Raw genomic sequence first — 21,459 nt, forward strand, 5'->3', positions numbered from 1 at the left:
TCATTGTTGATGTCACAAGTGGGGTACCTCAGGGCTCAGTGTTGATGTCACAGGTGGGGTACCCCAGAGCTCATTGTTGGGACCTTTTCTAATGTTGATTTACATCAGTGATATAGATGAATTGTGTTAGTATGCTGATGATATTAAAGCCTTGTGTATTGTTGGCTGTGTGGATGCTGCTGCTTTATGAAAGGATTTGGATTATTTGGTCAGTTGGGCAAATAAATAGCAGATGGGCTTTAATTATAACATGTAGGTTATCATAATTTGAATTATAAGTATAGTTTGGATGGGAATAACTTTAATAGTGTTATGAAGGAAAGTGATCTTGGTGTAATAGTTGATCAGTCTCTAAAGCCATCCAAGCAGTGTTCTGTTGCTAGTTGTAGGGCAAATAGGATTTTAGGTTGTATCTACAGAAAGATTGAATACTAGTGTAAAGAGGTTATAATTTTGTTGTTCAGGTCACTGGCTAGGCCACATTTGTAATATTTTGTTCAGTCTTGAACTCCTTACCTTTGGAAGGACATTGAATTGTTGGAAAGAGTTAGAGAGAAGAGCTACTAGGATGGTACGTGGGATGGAAAGGTTATCATATGTGACAACAGGCTAAGATCTCTGATTTTTTTCTTTTAAAGAAAGAAGAGTTAGAGAAGATCTTGTTGATATGTTTAAGAGTTAAGGGAATAACAGTTTTTATAAACATGTTACATAGATAATGTTTAGTGTAGATGCTTTTCATATCTGATTGGTAGGACTTCAACTTAGTTTTACTTTTCTAACAGGCTGGTTGGCTTTTGGTTGTAAGTGCAGTAAGTTTAAGGGAAGGCATGATAAACATTTAAGTAATCAGGTCTGGATTTAAGTTGTTTTTTCAAATGTATGGGAAGTCTTGACAGATCAACAGGCCCCTTGTTGTCCTTAAATGAATTATCAGTGGATTGGACAGTCTTGATAGACCAACTGGCCCCTTGTTGTCCTTAAATGAATTCTCAGTGGATTAATGTTACAAGTGGATGGGACAGTCTTGACAGACCAACAGGCCCCTTGTTGTCCTTAAATGAATTATCAGTGGATTGGACAGTCTTGATAGACCAGCTGGCCCCTTGTTGTCCTTAAATGAATTCTCAGTGGATTAATGTTACAAGTGGAGTACCCCAGAGTTTTGTTCTAGGTTTTTTTGCTATTTCTGATTTTCTTTGATGGCATTGGTAAAAGAAGTACATTTATTAAGTTTGCAGATGATATTAAATTAATTGGTGATTCCACTAAAGTTATTACAACATAAGTTGTTCTTATAGTCTTGTAAGGAAAGCTCTGAGTGAAGCTGTTGAGGTAAAAGATCTGAGCATAGCTGTTACAATCTCCTAAACCTTCTATACAATATGCATTAGCCCTATGTGCACAGGTGAGAGCCAAAGTGTGCATCTGCTGACTTTGTACAAAGTGCTATTCAACACAGTATAATGCATTTGATGTCAGAGTTATCAACATTTTACATTACCCCTACATTGTTGATTTTGCAACTGTTCATATTAAAGTAGAGAAAATACCAGATACATTATACATTGATACTTAAGAAAAACATTAGATATGTATTTAGGATGTTGTAGATGTTAAGCAGATAACATTTCCAAATTGTATGATAGACTAAAGTATTTTCATTGTTCACATGAACATCACTTTGCACTGTGATTTGTCTAAGTCAGACTGACTTTGGTATTTTATAGACATACTTTTAGCACAAAAATTTAGTAAGAAATTAAGGTATCATAACTAAACTATTTCTTTATCTTTATCAACAAAAGTTGAATTTAATGTAAACTAACAGCTCATACAATATCATTACACAAGATTATATTTATTAGCAGAGAAATACTTTTTTAGAAAAATGTACAAATATTCAAGGTACTTTTATTTGCTCCAAAAAAAACAAAAATCTACAAGTTTTGCTTCGTGGCTCTTCTTAATATAGGTATAATAAAAACTTAGTATCTGAAAGAAAGATATTATATTAATTTATCTGTTTATAAGCATTTTGCAAAAAAATCACATTAAAAATATTTAAATGTCAATAAAAAATGGATTTATTAACATTAACATAAATCACTTTGATAGCCAATGAAAGAATCATAGCTCACACTTGGAGCAAAACTGTATTACTAAAAGTGTTCTTCTGGTGGAAGTAAAAATTAAAATATGATTATATTTTTATACTGGTTCTTTCTATTTCTAGAACAAGAGTTTGACAAAGCAATTGATTTCTACACCCAGGCCATAGAGCTCAATCCAACTGTTTCCGTCTACTATGGAAATCGAAGCTTTGCTTACTTGAAAAGTGAATATTTTGGCTCTGCTCTAAATGATGCTTCAAAAGCTCTTGAGCTTGACAAGAACTATGTTAAGGTAAAGTTTATTAATTAATGAAGGTGTTTAAAGTTGTGTTTAGAAAAGGATCTTGTGAACATTGAATAGTAATTTCACTGTTTTTTCATATTTTTAATGGGTGTTGGTTATAGATATGTAACGAGGTAAATAAACTAGGATCAAGTAGAGTGTTTAATGTTATTTTATAGTCGTCATTTAAAGTTTTTTTATCACTGAAGCTAAATAATACAATGAAATGGACTGTTTTATTAACTATTCTATTTAACCCTGTATATACTAGTAAGTCAAAGTGCAAATGTCATGACCTTTTTACAGAGTTACACTCAAAATTTAATTACTCTATTTTATTATCAATGTACATCACTGAGCTTTGCATTAAAGAGTTGTTTGTAATTCAAATGTTAATATGATATAAATGTCCAAAACATACTTACCTATTACTCGACTGCCTGGGTTTTTTCTTTGCCCATCTAAGCATTAGTCTGATTTTTTCTCTCTTGCTCCAGTTTTTATAACCCATTCAATTGCTCTTGGTGATACTTGTCTTGAGATACTTTCCACCTACATCAATGTGTCCTCTATTCTGGTACTGTATATAAGCACCCCCATCAAATAATTCTATCACTTTTTGAGACTTGATACCATCCCAGAAATGAGGTGTTCCCTAAGACCTCCTAGAAGCTTACCAGGTGATATTACGATATTATGCTGGACTGCCACTTCTGGATGATCAAGCTAAAGGGGATCCTGCCCGTTCCTGCCAATCAGTGGATTGAATAAATTGGGATTCAGTTTGCTTTTAAAAATTTAGGGAACATTGGTTCACCTATTGCACTATTTCTCAGGACTCACCAATGGGCATTACCCTGCAGATACTACTAGTGGAGCTATGGATTCTTTACCCCACCTGGTTTCCAGCCACTGGGGTGGTGGACAGAGGCTTTTCCTCCAGTGTGTTAGAGTGGAGAAGAGGGCAAAGTTGGGGCCCTCATACCTAGGTCCCTGGATGTTTTTCCCTAGGTGTTGGTAGGAGCGATTCCAGTCTATGCAGAAACCTACTCATAATACCTGTTCAGATTTGATGCTCAGCTATCTGGTTGGTGTGTGCATGGCCCTTCTCTTTGATCAATATCAGTTCAGTATATTGTTCATGGAAGGAGGTCCACTATATCCTTGTAATTCCAAACACAGAGTGGTCCCATTCCTGGTACTTGGTTGAGCACAGTTGTTCCACGTTCTCCTCATAATTCTGGGGGCAGGTGGGGAGTGAGAATGAATGTTCATAATTCAAGACTGGATGAGTTCTGTTTCTTTAGTTGAATAAGGCATACATGTCATTCATAGCCTGTTGCCTTTTGGGCTTCTTCAAGTGGAGGAGAAGTTTTGTCCACTTTGGTGATGCTTACCTTCTCATCATGATTCCAGTGGTTCAGAATGCATCACTCTATGGCTACAGGTTGGATCCAATCAAGAGTATATCTATATATAATGTTGTGGTTCAATTGCCCTAGCCATCAACATGGGATATAGGGGCCAATACCCCTAAATTCCAACCTCAAGTAGTTGAACCTCGGCCATCTGTATGCGGCTGGCTTATAGTGATGATTCCTTATGTACAGTTCCATCCTTGATACAGAAACCAAGTTCAGGGTGAAGAACATACCTGTTCTGGATGTAGTGTGGTTCCCCCATTCGGGTACCACTCTTATATTGGTACATCCATGATATATGCAGGTGCTTTCTGTATGGTTCATGTCCTCACTGACCCCTCCACCTTCTCATTGTGGATTCTAGTTATAAGTGGCAGCAGAGGTACATATGTTTTGGAAGTTAACATTTTCCTAAATTGAAATTTTCCTAAATTTCCAATAATACTCACCTCTGCTGACACTCTCCTGCCCTTCCTTCCCGGAGGATCATACTGTCTTCACCTAAGTTCATCAGACCAGATGGAATCTTGTACACCCCTGATCTATGAACGGGACACATGACATCAATGTGAGAAATTGATCGACCGATCCAGAAACCTGATTTCTGGTATCATAAAGATGTCTTTGTAATGTAAACCATCTCACTCAAAGCCAAACTGACAGAAACCGCCCCTAGTGCAATAACATCCTCGGTATAATAAAATTGAGGGATAGCGTAAGAGGAAGAACCATATTAATCTGCAAGTACCTCTATCGTGACCCACAACACAGATGGAGAAATAAGAGTATAATTGAGCGAGGAAACAGAGATACCTGTAATACATGTGTGATGACGAGAAAACAGACAACTGTTATACATGTGTGATGATGAGGAAACAGACAACTGTTATACATGTGTGATGATGAGGAAACAGACAACTGTTATACATGTGTGATGATGAGGAAACAGACAACTGTTATACATGTGTGATGATGAGGAAACAGAGACACCTGTAATACATGTGTGATGACGAGGAAACGGAGACACCTGTAATACATGTGTGTGATGACGAGGAAACGGAGACACCTGTAATACATGTGTGTGATGACGAGGAAACAGAGACAACTGTAATACATGTGTGATGACGAGGAAACAGACAGCTGTAATACATGTGTGATGACGAGGAAACAGACAACTGTTATACATGTGTGATGATGAGGAAACAGAGACAACTGTAATATGTGTGATGACGAGGAAACAGAGACACCTGTAATACATGTGTGATGATGAGGAAACAGAGACACCTGTAATACATGTGTGATGACGAGGAAACAGAGACAACTGTAATACATGTGTAATGACGAGGAAACAGAGACAACTGTAATACATGTGTGATGACGAGGAAACAGACAACTGTTATACATGTGTGATGATGAGGAAACAGAGACAACTGTAATACATGTGTGATGACGAGGAAACAGAGACAACTGTAATACATGTGTGATGACGAGGAAACAGACAACTGTTATACATGTGTGATGATGAGGAAACAGAGACACCTGTAATACATGTGTGATGACGAGGAAACAGTGACACCTGTAATACATGTGTGATGACGAGGAAACAGAGACAACTGTTATACATGTGTGATGATGAGGAAACAGTCACCTGTAATACATGTGTGATGACTTATGTTGACTGGTTCAGTTCTAAATCTGAAACACAGCCACTGGGAACCAACATCCATGTGGGGTAAGATGAGGGATCTGAATCAAAGGGGTGAACTGCAATTGATGGTTCACCCGAAATTGAAAACCTCCCTTTGGTAAACCCATTCAGAGGTGTAGCATCAGATTAGAGGACATATCATCATGTACACCAACAGAATACCACTGCCCTACTCTCAACAGAATGGTTTCCTCATTATATGTATAGTTTATCATTATCAAATTCAGAAGGATGCCTCCATGGTCCACCACCCCAGTGGCTTGTAACTGGAATGTGGTAAGGACTCGCATTCTCCCCTGGATGAAAAAGAGGGAAGGAAATGAGGTGGAAAGTCTGGAGGAATGTCAGCACCAGAGACAGTGCGACAGGTAACAATGAAAACCCTATTTTGAAAAGTAGACCACTACTGATTTATTCAATCTAAGGAATAGCAGGGATGGGCAGTTATCCCCTTCTGCTTTACCCATGAGGTCCATGGGTAAGTACGGTCCGGAACAGGTATATTAATGAAGCAAATATATCGTGAGGACAAACCTACAAATAATCTTGTGCAACACCCCATCTCAATAGTGTACATTTAGTGGCAATAGAAATGGTAATTGTTAAGTCATCATGGCCTTACAGTGTGGATTTGACTATTTTTAAGTATACTTGGTCAAGCATTACTCACCACAGAGCAGGATCCAGACAGTGTAAAAAATGAATAAATGAAAAGCCCCTGATAAAGAAGAGATATAGATATAAAAATTAACTTACCTAGTCTGACCAAAGTCTGATGAATGGCTACAGGCAGAAGACGATAACCCGAAGATGAAGATACAGCGATTCAATGTAGATAGTGAGATCTGAACATGTGTGGGGTAGTCCACATGCCCAAATGAAGAATTTCCTCCAAGAGACTATGGAGATGAGATGCCAAGGAGTAGAACCAAAAATTGATTGAGTTGGGACAAACTGATCCCAGACTGCCAGTCTCTGGTTTTATTTGGTACTACAAACAGTCTGGAATAAAAACCTGGAGAAGGATGATTGACAGGTTCAATGGCTTGCTGGAAGAGAAGATCTTGTACCACCTCGGACAGATGCTGACTGGAGGTAGGATCCCGAAATAATGGAAAGGAAATGGGTATTTGAGATAACAGGGGAGGGGAAAGAAATTGTGTAACAAGTCCCTCAATTAAAACCTGAATAACCCATAGATCTGTGGCAAAAGGTTATCAAAGGGGAACAAAATCAGACAAGCCAGATCCCAATTGACCAGAACCCACCGGGTAGTCACCAATACTGTTAGCGAAGTGTCTATCTGTGTCGAATAAAAAGACAAGATGAGAAACCCCTGGAAGTGAAACAGTAATAAGCTCAGAATGCGACAAACAATCCACTAAAAAAGAAAGAGTAGCGTGCTGTCACACTGACTCCACATGGGATTCCAAAGTCTCAGGAATATTACTAAAAACATACCATTGAAGAAAAGGAGCTATATACAAGTCATGGAGATAAGGAGGTGGTAAATGAACCTGGGACAAGGCTGCATTCCTCTCCAGGAGATTCCAACAACAGAGAAACCATGTGTGTAAGGCTAGAGCTGATGAAAACAAATGTGCCAACGTGGAGGTAATCATGGAGAGGCAATCCATCGAAAAACCCTCAGGATCTCTGTTGATTGCCTCGGAAAGGAGGTGGATAGTAGACAAATACCATAGGTGAGTCGATAGGGTAAGACAATTGGAAAATTGGGTATGGGATAAATGAACAGGATGATCGGGGTCTGCTCCCACACACAGGCAAAATTGATTCTAACTGTTGAGAGTCGAGATATGGACATTCAGCCTGATGGTAGGCAAAGGCAGACTGATCTGAAACCCTTAACCATCTGAGAAACAAAATCCTTAGCATGAACCCTAATATCTGGGAAAGGGGGGAAAAACCAAATACTGAGAAGAGGCGGTATCATGTAACAAAGAAGGTCGGGGTTATACGAAGTCTGGGAAATGGATAAAATAAAACATAGATGAGAAATTGCATCTATAAAAAGCTGTATAAGCGGCAGATAAAGGCTGTCAAAATCCTCATCAAATCGAACAGGTTTGGTATATTCAGGAGGAATTGGGGCAAGATCAAGAGAAGCAGGTTGACTCATATAACAATCAAGCTCACGACGGATGATAGCCGATAAATCCAAAGTTGAGTCACTTCCACTTGTATCCTGTGTGAGTGTGCTAGTAGAAGGTAAGATATCTGAAGCGGTAACTTGAACTTCGGAATAACTTGTGTACAATTGAAAATTTAACACACGTTTCACAAAAAAAAATAATTAAAATCTGGATAAATAAGTTATCTGAAAAGTTGTTAATTGTTGAAGAAAAACAATCTACTTTGGAATAGTAACTACAAAAAAATCACGAAGTTGATTAAATGCAAAAACAAAATTTCTTGACATGAGTATTGCCAAACAAGAAGTGATAGTTCAGTAGAAAAGATTAGAGGGAGTCACATGCATCAGAAGAGTGTCGCACCGCACTCTTATTGGTGGAGAGTTGTTACATGATGATTTCATGTGAGACACATTTGAATCAGTCGATTGTAAGGTATTTTGGAGCTCACAGCTTGTGGCATGCAAAACAAAATGTTTTGCATGTAGAGGGCAGCACTGAATGAGAATAATACTGGCTCTTAGTGGGAAGAAATCTATGCAGACCAATGCCTAGATGGGAAAAGGAAGAAACCCTGGCATTCAAATAATAGCTGTAGTGTGAGAACAGGTAAGTATTATTGGAAATACATTTTTGATATTGAAAAATGTTAACATTTTGTGGTCTCAAGGGTGGTCAGAGTAATCAAGCCTGTTTTTCTAGCCAGTAAGCTATAAATTAATTATTGTAGATTGGGCCTTTTTGGCATTATTTCTTGTAAGTAAGCTACAAATACTGTTAAGTAATTACAGTAGTTTATATTGTTCAATTTGGAATTATTTCTAGCTGCTCAGCTTGAAGTATTAGACTGGGCTGGATGTATTAAAAATAGTTGAGGTTTTATGGTATTCTGGGCTGGATGATTGACTTTTATATAAAGTGTCTTGTTCTTGAGTGACAGTTTGTATACTAACAGTTATTTGATGTTTAGTTGAGAAACTTATTAATTGTTAAATATGTTCTTTTGCTCTAACATCTATTGTCTTGGATTTGTTTTCCTTTCATTATAGTGAGGTAGGTTGAAATTTTCAGTTTTCTTTCTTATGAAACTACTAGAAAAGTGATGTATTGTGTAGTTTTAAGTTTGAAACTACAGTGCAATGTCAAGTAATTGTAAATAGATGATAGGTTGTTTGGTTAGACTAGTTATAGTAGAATTAATTTAGCAGTATAGTGTGAACATTTATATTCTTTCTCTGGTACTGACATTTTATCAAGTATCTATTACACATGTATATTTTAAGGTTTTGGAACAATCAGAATTCTAATTCAGTAATTTATTTTATAGCCAAACCTGGCTTCTACCACATTCTATTCCTCCCTTCTCTCCTGGCTTCTTCCACATTCCATTCCTCCCATCTCACTTGGCTTCTATCACATTCCATTCCTCCCATTTCACTTGGCTTCTGTTACCTCCCATTCCTCCCGGCTTCTATCACATTCCATTCCTCCCAACTCTCCTGGCTTCTATCACATTCAATTTCTCCCAACTTTCCCGCCTTCTATCACATTCTATTTCTCCCATCCCACCTGGCTTCTATCACATTCTATTTCTCCCATCCCACCTGGCTTCTATCACATTCTATTCTCCCATCTCACCTGGCTTCTTTCACATTAAGTTCCTTCCATCTCACTTGACTTCTATTACATTACATTCCTCCTATCTCTCCTGGCTTCTAATCATATTCCATTCCTCCTATCTCTCCTGGCTTCTAATCATATTCCATTCCTTCCATCCCACCTGGCTTCTATCACATTCTGTTCCTCCCATCTCACTTGGCTTCTATCACATTCTATTCCTCCTATCTCTCCTGGCTTCTATCACATTCTGTTCCTCCCATCTCACTTGGCTTCTATCACATTCTCTCCTGGCTTCTATCACATTCTGTTCCTCCCATCTCACTCGGCTTCTATTACATTATGTTCCTCCCATCTCACTTAGCTTCTATCACATTCTCTCCTCCCATCTCTCCTGGCTTCTATCACATTCTGTTCCTCCCATCTCACTTGGCTTCTGTTACATTAAATTCCTCCCATCTCACTTGGCTTCTATTACATTATGTTCCTCCCATCTCACTTGGCTTCTGTTACATTAAATTCCTCCCATCTCACTTGGCTTCTATTACATTATGTTCCTCCCATCTCACTTGGCTTCTATTACATTAAATTCCTCCCATCTCACTTAGCTTCTATCACATTCTATTCCTCCTATCTCACTTAGCTTCTATCACATTCTATTCCTCCTATCTCACTTAGCTTCTATCACATTCTATTCCTCCTATCTCTCCTGGCTTCTATCATATTCTATATTTCTTCCATCCTATCTGGCTTCTATCACATTCTGTTCCCTCTATCTCACCACAAAGTATCTCACTCATGAATCTGTAGGATCTTTTGGAGTTACAAGAGAAAGACATCAAACATCACAATATTAGTAATGTAATCTTATTAAATCAGTCTTATTTTCTGATTCTCCAGGGCTACTATCGTCGTGCTGGTGCATACATGTCTCTTGGAAAATTCAAGCTAGCATTAAAAGATTTTGAAATGGTAAGTGTAGTGTAGAGTAAATTATTTCAACTCTGTAATAGAATATTGACTGGTAGTGTTTTCCTTTTGGTGTATTTACCTTATTTCTTACTCATAGCTGTGGTAGTGTCTCAACCTAGTTATAAAAGTACACTATCAATAGTCACAGAGAAATGACAAGAAACATTGCTACAGTGGACTCTCATTAATGCCAAAAGGAATTATTGGAATTTAAAATTTGTAAAGAACTTCCATTTAAAAAATCCTTTATGTGACATTGATGCTGTTAGAACCACCTACCCATCAAGAATGCATTTTGCAGAAAAATGTGCAAAAGTTATTAATTTTTTCCAAAATTGAATCACATTGTAAACTTTTTTCAACTCACCTACATCTCATAAAAGATGTGTAACACTAAAATTGGTGTTTCCATTAGATACCTAATGGTTGAAGCAGAGAGCTGTTTAGGTTTTGTTGTTTTTTTTTTTGTTCAAGGACATTAAGTTTTCCATTTAATTAAGTAAACGTTTTCAGTTCACCAGAAAACACTGAAGCATGCAAATGATAAGATAATGAAGACAGATAGATTTTGGTTAGGTTTCTACTCAAGTAAAAAACAAAAATACATGGCCTCATTACAAAAACGTAATATGCAAAATAATGGTGGTGAAGTTACAAGTTAAGCAAAATCAAAAATACATCAAAGTTGTGTTATCACAATGAAATGTTGAGTTAAGTTTTGGATTGTTTAATTGGGCTGTGTGTTGTTTTAATTTTGATTTAAGTAAAGGGTTAACTGGGCCAAGAGTTGTATTCACAATCAACAGTAATAACCTTCCCAAGTCTAGTCCTTGATTGTGAATACAACTCTTGGCCCAGTTAACCCAGTACAGACTTGGGAAGGTTATTACTGTTAGTCCTTGATTGTGAATACAACTCTTGGCCCAGTTGACTCAGTACAAACTTGGGAAGGTTATTACTGTTAGTTTTTGATTGTGAATACAACTATTGGCCCAGTTAACCCAGTACAGACTTGGGAAGGTTATTACTGTTAGTCCTTGATTATGAATACAACTCTTGGCCCAGTTAACCCAGTACAGACTTGGGAAGGTTATTACTGTTAGTCCTTGATTGTAAATACAACTCTAGGCCCAGTTAACCCTTTACAGACTTGGGAAGGTTATTACTATTAGTCCTTGATTGTAAATACAACTCTAGGCCCAGTTAACCCTTTACAGACTTGGGAAGGTTATTACTGTTAGTACTTGATTGTTTTCCTTCTCACTGTTGAAGAACAACAAAATTGCAAACAAAATTATGACAAACATTACCAACTAGTTTCTAATTTTGGCTTAAAAAAATCCTATAATTAATTAATTTTTTTATCATTATTTGTGTTATGCAATTTCTGAAATTATGTTGTGAAACTTTTTGAAAAAAGAATACCAAAATTCTCTTTAATCCTAGTTTCAATTTTGTTTTGTTGTTGATTAGAAATTTCTATTATACGCATCCAGTCAGTTTCAATTTGATTAATTTGCATGAACAAATTTCTTTGGGAACTTTATTTTGTCAGTTGTAGTAGTCACAAAAAACCATCTGTACACGATGTAATAAAGAGGTAGTAGTCTGTTAGAAACTGCATCTATGTGATAAAGTAGAGGTAGGAGCCTTTAAGAAACATCTCAACACAATATAGTATTATTTTTATGATTTCATTGCCTATTCACAGTGAATTCAAGCCTTATATTAATTATGGATATAATATTTTATGGTTTTTTGTTTTAGTTAATGCAGTTTTTAGTATGTTTAGTAAGTTTTGGTGTCTGCTTATGTGTTGGAAGTATTAACTTTGAAGGAGGACAAAATTAATATGTTAGAAGTGTTAACTTTGAGGAAGGACAGAAGTAACATGTGATAAGTTAGAAGTGTTAACTGTGAGGGAAGACAAGTAACATGTAATAGCTTAGAAGTGTTAACTGTGAGGAAAAACAGAAATAACATGTGATAGATAAGAAGTATTAATTGTGAGGAAAAACAAGTAACATGATAGATAAGAAGTGCTAATTTTGAGGGAAAACAGAAGTAAGATGTAATAGATTAGAAGTGTTAACTGTGAGGGAAGATAGAAATAACATGTAATAGATTAAAAGTGCTAATTTTGAGTAAAAACAGAAGTAACATGTAATAGCTTAGAAGTGCTTGGAAAGTAAACACATTCTTCACTGTTTATGTTTAATAGCAATGTAAAGACATTTATTCTGATATGATGCCATACCTCACATAATAGCTCAGTTTGAATTATGAATTCAGAATTTAATGTACAACTACTAATGTTGTTACTACTGCCATCGAACCTCAACCTGCAGTTTCTTGGGGTTTGGGCTTCACTTTCCCTGCTGAGGTTTCAGTCTTAGTTCTCCATGAGTTGGAGTCCATCATGCGGCCTACTGTGTCTTCTTACCCAAGACTGGACATACCATTTCCTAGGGAACCTGATCAGGACAAAGAGGATTTGGAAAGCCAGTTCCCACTTCCTTCCTTTGCTGTGCTATCTTATCACACCTGTGGAAACTCCCTGACCTTATTCTACATTCCTCAATATGTTCCTCAGTATGTTATCTTTTGGCTGTATCCCCTGTGTCTTATGATTCCTCAACTTTCCTTCTGCATGCCATTCCTTCCTCAGATTACCTTTTTTTAACCACCCTATTCAGATAACAGGGTCCATGCTGATCAATTTCAAACACAAGTAAGTTCTGGGATCCGCGTGCTTTGTCCCTCTCATGCCTCTGATTCCTCCGCATTTGTGTATCATCATTCAGAATTTCTATTTCTAGACTCACAGATCTTAGAGTCTTTGCTTCAGGTGTGGGGATCTGACCATGATATTACTGTGAGGTTTTCTCAGGCCAAGTTTTTCCCTTCTCTGTTTGATTCTCACCACCCTCCTGTGTTACCTCTCCTCTATCTATCTCCTACCTGTTCCCTTGAGGAGTTTTCAGTGAATACATTCTTCCTCTGCCCTTTCCCTAAAAACTTTGACTCCTGTGTTGTTAGGATTTCCCAGGTTGGGATGCATTCTTAGCTCATGTGCACCTGCCTACTTCTTATTTTGGGTGACCTTTGTATGGATCCATTTTTGTACTAGTTTGTCTTTGGAGATCTTTCTGACTCATTGTAATCCAAGATGGAGGCTGCTTGTAATCACTCCTCTTTTTCCTTCTTGGTCTCTTGTCTTTTGCAGTCTTCGCCTGCTTTCGTTCCTGTATCTCACCCTCCTCCTTCCTTCCATTTGCCTGTCTTTCTCTCCTGAATCTTGGTGGCTCTTTGTCAGATTGCTCATTGCTGGTCTCCCACTGCCAATAGTACAGGTGACTATAAGATTGGTGCTGGCACAGTTGGGGAATATTTGGCCAGGTTTTTACACTTATGGAGTGCTTTTACCATGGATCCTTGGGTGCTTCAGATGTTATCCGAAGGACTACCTTTGTTTTCTAACCCCACCTCCATTGCCCCCACATCCCATTCCCTTCCCTCCTCCTGGGGATCCACTTTCCTGCCAGTGTCTATCCAAAGTGGTTCAAGATCTTCTTCACAAGGATGCTGTTGAACCCACCAGTCACCCTTCTCTGGATTTCTATTCTTGGTTCTTCATAGTTTCAAGGAATGCAGAGGACTGACATCCTGTCATAGATTTCCCCAATCTCAACTGTTTCAGCAACCTTCCTCATTTCACCATGAGGTCTTTTCTCATTCTTCAGTGGGTCTCTGGATGTAAAATATGAATGCCTTGGATGCTTATCTTCACATTTCTATTTTTTCAACATCCAGATGTTACCTTCATTTTGTCCAAAACAGTTGAGTATGTCTATTCTACAATCTTCCATTTTGTCTGGCTTCTGCACCCTATGTATTCTGCCAGGTGGTCAGGGCCTATGCCTTTATTCATTGTCATGGTATGCAGTTTCACCATTATATGGATGACTAGCTGCTTTTAGCTCCATCCCATCCCAACAAACATTTCACATGCAAACACATTTACTGCTCTGAGAGGCTGCTTGTGTGGGTTGGCTAGTCCAGTTGGGGAAATCCTTTCTCATTCTGACCTAATACCTCATCCATTTGTGAGTATTCTTCAGCTTCTCTTTCAGTCAGGCCCAGCTTTCCCCTCTCTGGTTGAGATCAATGGATGTATTAGTTCTCAAAGCTCAGTCCTCTCCTTCTCTCAATGCATGTAAGATTCTATCTTTTTTGGGGACTTGGGCTTCCATTGAAGCCCTAATTCCCTTTATTTGTACTCACCTGCATATTTTTCAGTGGGCATTGCATGTTCAGTGGAATCTTGCTCAGGATCCCCTGGACTCTATTATCCTTCTTTCTTTCTCACTACGTGTCAATTTAGACTGGTTGCTCGACAGGGACAACACCATGGTTGGCCCTTTCTCTTCTGTCTCACCATCTCAATTTGCATCTTTTTACAGATTCTTCTTTGATGGGTTGGTGGGCATTTATGGATTCCCAGGAGATCATAGGTCATTGGTCTTTGGTTGAATAGCTCTGCACATCAATCTTTTGGAGTTACTTGTTGTTTATTGAGCTTTGGATTGTTTCCTACCTTTACCAAGAGACAAATTAGTTGTGATCCATTCAGACAATTCCATCCTTGTCTCTTACATCAGTCAACAAGAGGCCACTCATTCACGTTCATTTTCTTTTTGAGTATTGGTACTCCTTTTCTGGGTCCATTCATATCACATACACCTACTGGCATGTCATTTCCTGGGTGCTCTGAATCTTGTTGTGGAATGCTTTTCTCGTTTTGACAAGATTTTTCTGTGTTTTATCCCTTATTCAAACCATTCCATGTCAAATCCTTCTCACTGCCCCATTTTTGCCTGCTCAACCATGGTTTCCTGTCCTTACCTTCCTTCAGTCATATCCTCTATTACCACTTCCATTTTCCTGTTCCCTTCTCCAGCAACTTTAGTTGTCTGTGTTTGATCCCATCATTACCACATTCTGGCTTCATGTGTGGCATTTGTCCAGTTACTTGCAATTACTTGTTGTATTCCCCCTTCCTACTGTCACCTAGATATCGGGTTTCCAGGTGTTGGTTATGTACTGGGTCTACACATACATACCCTGGCTAGGATGGTGGGACAGAAGCCATTTTCTCTTCTGCTTCCTAGTCTTGAGATGAAAACAATAGGGACCCTCTTGCTGCTGCAGACTGGATGATAAATACCTTATGCCACCTGGCTTTGGACTGGATTTGACCCACCAAATATGGTCTGCTGCACCCTAGTCATTCTACACCATTTGGCATATCCAATTACACATTGGATGTGTGTCCTTTCCACCTGACTTAGCAACACATATCTTCACAATGGGCAAAGAGTATACTTGGTACAGATGTGGTGCAGTCTCCCATTTGTGTATCCCTCTACATTGAGGTTTCACACTCCATGGGCTCTCTTCATATGTTTTCTGAAGGGTGATTATTTAGGTAACTTTTGCACTGATCCCTTCACCAGTTCAATGCAGGATTCTAGGTATTATGTGAGAGGAGGTAAGGTATCATACCATAAGTTATAATTTTTCTATCATTAAAATGTATTTCCAACATACTTATCTCTTCTCACACTTCCACCATTCCTTCCAACTTCTGGTGCTTCTTTTTTGCCTAATCTCAAACTGAAGATTAAGTTCTACAGTATAGTGGGAATTAGCTGTGCTATTGGTGGAGGGTTGTCTCATTCTCATTTGCATTCTACAACATAGCAATGCCACATAGACAAACGGGAGTTTAGTTGGGAGCCTCGAGGCTAGTGACAAGTTAAAATTGCACATATAGAGGGCAGCACTGAATGAGAAAAGCTATTACGTGAGAGAAGGTAAGTGTCTGAAATACATTTTCAGTGTAGGGAACTTATAATTTCCTGTTGTGTTCTCTAGGTTACAAAAGCATGTCCGAATGACAAAGATGCCAAAATGAAGTTCACTGAGTGTAATAAGATTGTTAGAAGGATGGCATTTGAGAAAGCAATAGCAGTGGATGACTGTAGGAAGTCTGTAGCTGATACTATAGATCTAGAAAACATGTGTAAGTATGTAATATAAGGATGTTTCTTGCAGTAGTATAACATTATTGCCTGATGAAGGCTCCCCTAAAAGGGCCAAAAACCTGCAAATAAAAGTATTTTAATGTAGAGAAAAGTCCGTGTATAATTTTACATATCAATTTATGTACATTATGAGTTTTAAAAAACAATCAGAAACAGTCATCTTGTGAAATTATATACAAATCTCTGGAAAAAAGGGAAAATTTGTTTTGGGAATCATATTTGTGTGTAATTTCATGACTAGTTTTTTAACCTTAATTTCACAGTTGTCTATTTGGAAGAGAAATGTATTTTATCTTTTTTTAGGTATAGAGGAAGATTATACCGGACCTCAGCTTGAAAATGGAAAAGTAACAGACAGTTTTATTAAAGAGCTCATGCAGAACTTTAAGGATGGCAAAAAACTTCATAGGAAATATGCTTATAAGGTGTGTGACCTGAATTGGTAATATCTATAATTTTTGTCTTATTTGAGACAATACAATAGTCACATTGCTACTAATGAGCTTATATATATGGTCTTCCAAAAGCTGTTTTTCTGAATCTATATGTTCAAGAAACAGTTAAAGAAAGTAAAGAAAATATTCAAACAAAAAGTATTGTACTGAAAAAATTTTTATCAACAATTACTAAAAAAGTGACATACTCACCAAGATTCAAACCTTGTGATTTACAGCTTAGCCTCTCATCCATGCTACCATTCATCTTTGGTTTTTACAGTTGTTATTGAGAAGAATTTTTGCTTTTGTATAATCTGTCTGTTCGGACAAAGTAATCGTGACTTGAGACTTGTTTTACTTGGATTATTTTAGATCCTTCTTGATGTTAAAGAAATGTTTAAGAAGCAGCCATCTCTTATTGATATCCATGTACCAGATGTAAGTATAAGTCTGTTAGCTATGAGCCAAATAGTGTATAAAGTTGACTGTGTAGCCATAGTATACACTCTCTCTCTAGGTATGCTGATCTCTACTTTCTGTAAACAGTGCTGTCTAAGCCTTAGTATTTTTCACATTCAGTACCAGTCTGAGAGAAGTTGTGACCCATTCCTATCTTAACAGTAATTTGTGCTTGTTTTAACAATATTGTTTATATAAATCAACATGTTGTTGTTGTACCCCTGAACATATTAGATACACTGTCATTTACATCACATATCTGAACATTATTATCTATACGTATAACATCTGTGCTTGTTTTAACAACATTGTTTATATAAATCAACATGTTGTTGTTGTACCCCTGAACATATTAGATACACTGTCATTTACATCACATATCTGAACATTAGTATCTATACGTATAACATCTGATATAGATCTAAAACCAAAAGATAATGTTAATTTATTGAGTGTTTTTGAGAGAAACTGTCAGATGTATTAATTAATTTTTCATTTGTATTTTTATATAATTTTTACTTGTTTTAAATACAATCTTTCTTTGTCACAATTGTTTAAGCTGCCTTTAAATGATGTCAGTTTCCAACTTGGAAGAGCCTTTTCTGACCTAAACTGTTGACATAATAAGACTTTCAGTTTAAATGTCTTTTATCTATAAGACTTTGGGTTTAAATGTCTTTTATCTACAAGACTATGTGTTTAAATGTCTTTTATCTACAAGACTTTGGGTTTAAATGTCTTTTATCTACAAGACTATGTGTTTAAATGTCTTTTATCTACAAGACTTTGGGTTTAAATGTCTTTTATCTACAAGACTTTGGGTTTAAGTGTTTTTTATCTACAAGACTTTGGGTTTAAATGTCTTTTATCTACAAGACTTTGGGTTTAAATGTTTTTTATTGGTAAGAGTTCAGAGAAATGCAAGACATTCTTCAAGCATGAAGTAACAACACAGAAAACATTTATGATTTCTAGGGTAAGAAATTCACCATATGTGGAGATATACATGGGCAGTACTATGACCTTCTGAATATTTTTCAATTGAATGGATTACCATCTGAGTCAAATCCTTATGTATCCTTTTTTGATACAGTTGTTCTAAATTAACAGTCTTAATGAGATTCTTATTATAGCTACTGTTGTGTGTTGTATGTGATACTATACCATAGTTTTGTCATCTTTGTTACTTCCAACAGTAGCTATATTATCAAAGATGACAAAACTATGGTATAGTATCAAATACAACACACTTACTTCCATAATATAGCTACTGTTGTGTGTTGTATTTGATACTATACTATAGTTTTGTCATCTTTATTACTTCCATAATATAGCTACTGTTGTGTGTTGTATTTGATACTATACCATAGTTTTGTCATATTTATTACTTCCATAATATAGCTACTGTCGTGTGTTGTATTTGATACTATACTATAGTTTTGTCATCTTTATTACTTCCATAATATAGCTACTGTCGTGTGTTGTATTTGATACTATACTATAATTTTGTCATGTTTATTACTTCCATAATATAGCTACTGTTGTGTGTTGTATTTGATACTATACTATAGTTTTGTCATCTTTATTACTTCCATAATATAGCTACTGTTGTGTGTTGTATTTGATACTATACCATAGTTTTGTCATCTTTATTACTTCCATAATATAGCTACTGTTGTGTGTTGTATTTGATACTATACCATAGTTTTGTCATCTTTGTTACTTCCATAATATAGCTACTGTTGTGTGTTGTATTTGATACTATACCATAGTTTTGTCATCTTTGTTGTATTTGATACCATAGTTTTATCATCTTTATTACTTCCATAATATACCTGTTACCAGATGTATTTTGTATGTGAATGGAATAAAGATGTCAAATTGTGTAAGAAGTCGAGTAATGTCTTTTCTTCTGTATGTTGATGTGCCAGATTCGCTAGTGTTACAGTTAATGGGGAAATCTGAAAAAGGTAAATTATTATTATTTTCAACCTCACAAGCGAACTTAACCGTAGGATGTTGTGAGTTCAGGTATTCTAAGAATTTAGAGTAGTGATCCTTAATTTGAAAAAGTAACAAAACTATCGTCTGTAAAAGATAGGTTTGAAGTCAGTGGGGCATGTGTCGAGCTATTTCTGTTTGTGATACAAAAGAAATATATTAGCTAACCTTGTACCTAGTGGGGAGGCCATTGCTACACCGCTTCTCATATCTCCTTCTGTCCTCCTCGGGATCATACCTCATTCAGTTATCTTTGCAAATCTATTCAAGACCTCCTACACAAAGGAGCTATCAATTAGGTGGTGCCCACTCAACCCAGGAATTTACTACCATCTATTTATTGTCTCCAAAAACACTGTAGATTGGAGACCCATCATAGATTTGCCACAGCTGTCAAAGTATCTGGAGACACCTGAATTCACTATGGAGTCCTCCCTAACTTCAGAGGTTTTTTTTTCCTGGGATTTGGGATGATCAAGTTCAATATGATGGATGCCTATCTTCATATTTCAATTGCCCCAGTGTCATGTACTTTTTCTTTGTTTCATCCACAAGGATTCTGACTTCCAGTTCTGGGTGCTGCCAATCGATTTTCCTTCAGCTCTGTATGTGTTTTGTGGAGTGGTAAACCCTTTTACACGTCATTTTCACTTGCTGGGTCTTCAAACTCACTAATACATGGACGATTGGCTGCTGCTTGTCTCTTCCCATGCCAAGTCAGTCACTCACACCCTCTTATTTCTTGAGTGGGGTTTCTCATCATTATTACCCCACACAGTATCTTATTCATTTAGGGGTTATCTTCAATTGCCATCTCGTTCAGCCCCAGCCCTCACCACTTTGGTTCCAGGATGTGGAGTGGGCAGTAACGAAGACCCTACCTTCTCCTTCTCTCTTTGTGTGAGAGGTTCTGTCTCTTTTGGGGATGTGGGCTTTCTTGGAAGCTGTCATTCCCTTGGGTCTTGTACACATGCATTCCCTTCATTGGATGATTCTCAACCAATGAAACTTCTCCACGATCTGTTAGGGCATCCCATTACCCTATCACCTGGGATCAGGGCCGACCTTGCTTGGTGGCTTGACAGGGACTTTATTAGTTTCATTATACAGCAACTTTTGTGTGTTGTCTTTGATACAATAGTTTTATCATATTTATTAGTTCCATAATATAGCCACTGTAGGATGTTATCTTTGATAATAACACTACCATGTCTGGATGTGTCAAGTTGATACGTTTGTTGTATGCTTTGTTTTATAACAGTATGATAAAAAATTACTGGATGAAATAATTTGAATCTTTAGAACTATTTTATATACATTATGTAGGTTTTTTTTAAATATAGTATATTATTTTTATATGTAGCTAAAAATTAGAAATGGTATGACCCAAACCAAAAGGTTGGCCATTTTTCATCACGTGATATTTGTATGACTTTTTAGGTTGGAAGGTTTGAAAAGGTTTTATTGCAAAATTTTTGTAAATTGTAATTTTCCCTAAATCTTTCCCATAAGGTTTTAATTTTACAAAACTAAATTTTTTTCAGTTTCCTTCATTGATTACAATCATTAGCTTGCAATAAAGATCACTTCTTTATTGTTATCACCAAAATTATAACAATATAACTATATATATAACTATATTTTTTAAACTGTTAATTAGAAGGATGAAATGTTCTATTTAAGTGTTTTACACTCACAAAAAAGAAACCTACTATAAAGGCTTGGTTTGTCTGATATTTCATTGGTGGTAGTGTCCAGGGTCACTGATGAGGAGTGGAATTCTCCAAAACTAGTCTGGCTCACAGACACACCCCAAATGAAAGGATAGACCATTCCAAGCTTTTACTTGTTGTTAAACAAATGTTTAAACAACTCTATGAAATTATTATTATTATGTACATTATAGTTCATAGTTTTATATTATCGATTTTTATTCCTTTATTTAAAAAATAACATTGAAAACAATAATGAAATCTTTCAGTTTTGTGTCATGATGCATGAGCTATAAACAATGTTGAAACTTGGCAAAGTATAGCTTGAAGCATAAGGGGGTAGTTATGTACATGTAAGTCTAGACGAGAATGTAGTTAACATGCTCTTTTGACACGTATGTTTCAAAGTTCTTTGGCTGAGTGCAGTTGAAAGAAGAAATATATTTGTCAACCCCTAGAGTTAACGTTGAGCTTT

General features: G+C 36.7%; 1 protein-coding gene across 1 annotated transcript in view; it reads left to right on the forward strand.

The window, feature by feature from the left end:
• LOC106468350 (serine/threonine-protein phosphatase 5-like) overlaps positions 1–21,459 on the forward strand; it is a 56,921-nt gene that overhangs the window by 16,431 nt on the left and 19,031 nt on the right. Inside the window, exons 2-7 of the mRNA XM_022396682.1 lie at positions 2,237–2,406; positions 10,197–10,268; positions 16,206–16,353; positions 16,679–16,800; positions 17,185–17,250; positions 18,247–18,345. Coding sequence (XP_022252390.1) covers positions 2,237–2,406; positions 10,197–10,268; positions 16,206–16,353; positions 16,679–16,800; positions 17,185–17,250; positions 18,247–18,345 — 677 coding nt within the window. The remainder of the gene's footprint in view (positions 1–2,236; positions 2,407–10,196; positions 10,269–16,205; positions 16,354–16,678; positions 16,801–17,184; positions 17,251–18,246; positions 18,346–21,459) is intronic.

The sequence above is a fragment of the Limulus polyphemus genome, unplaced genomic scaffold, assembly GCF_000517525.1.
Source record: "Limulus polyphemus unplaced genomic scaffold, Limulus_polyphemus-2.1.2 Scaffold2975, whole genome shotgun sequence".
Taxonomy (NCBI): domain Eukaryota; kingdom Metazoa; phylum Arthropoda; class Merostomata; order Xiphosura; family Limulidae; genus Limulus; species Limulus polyphemus.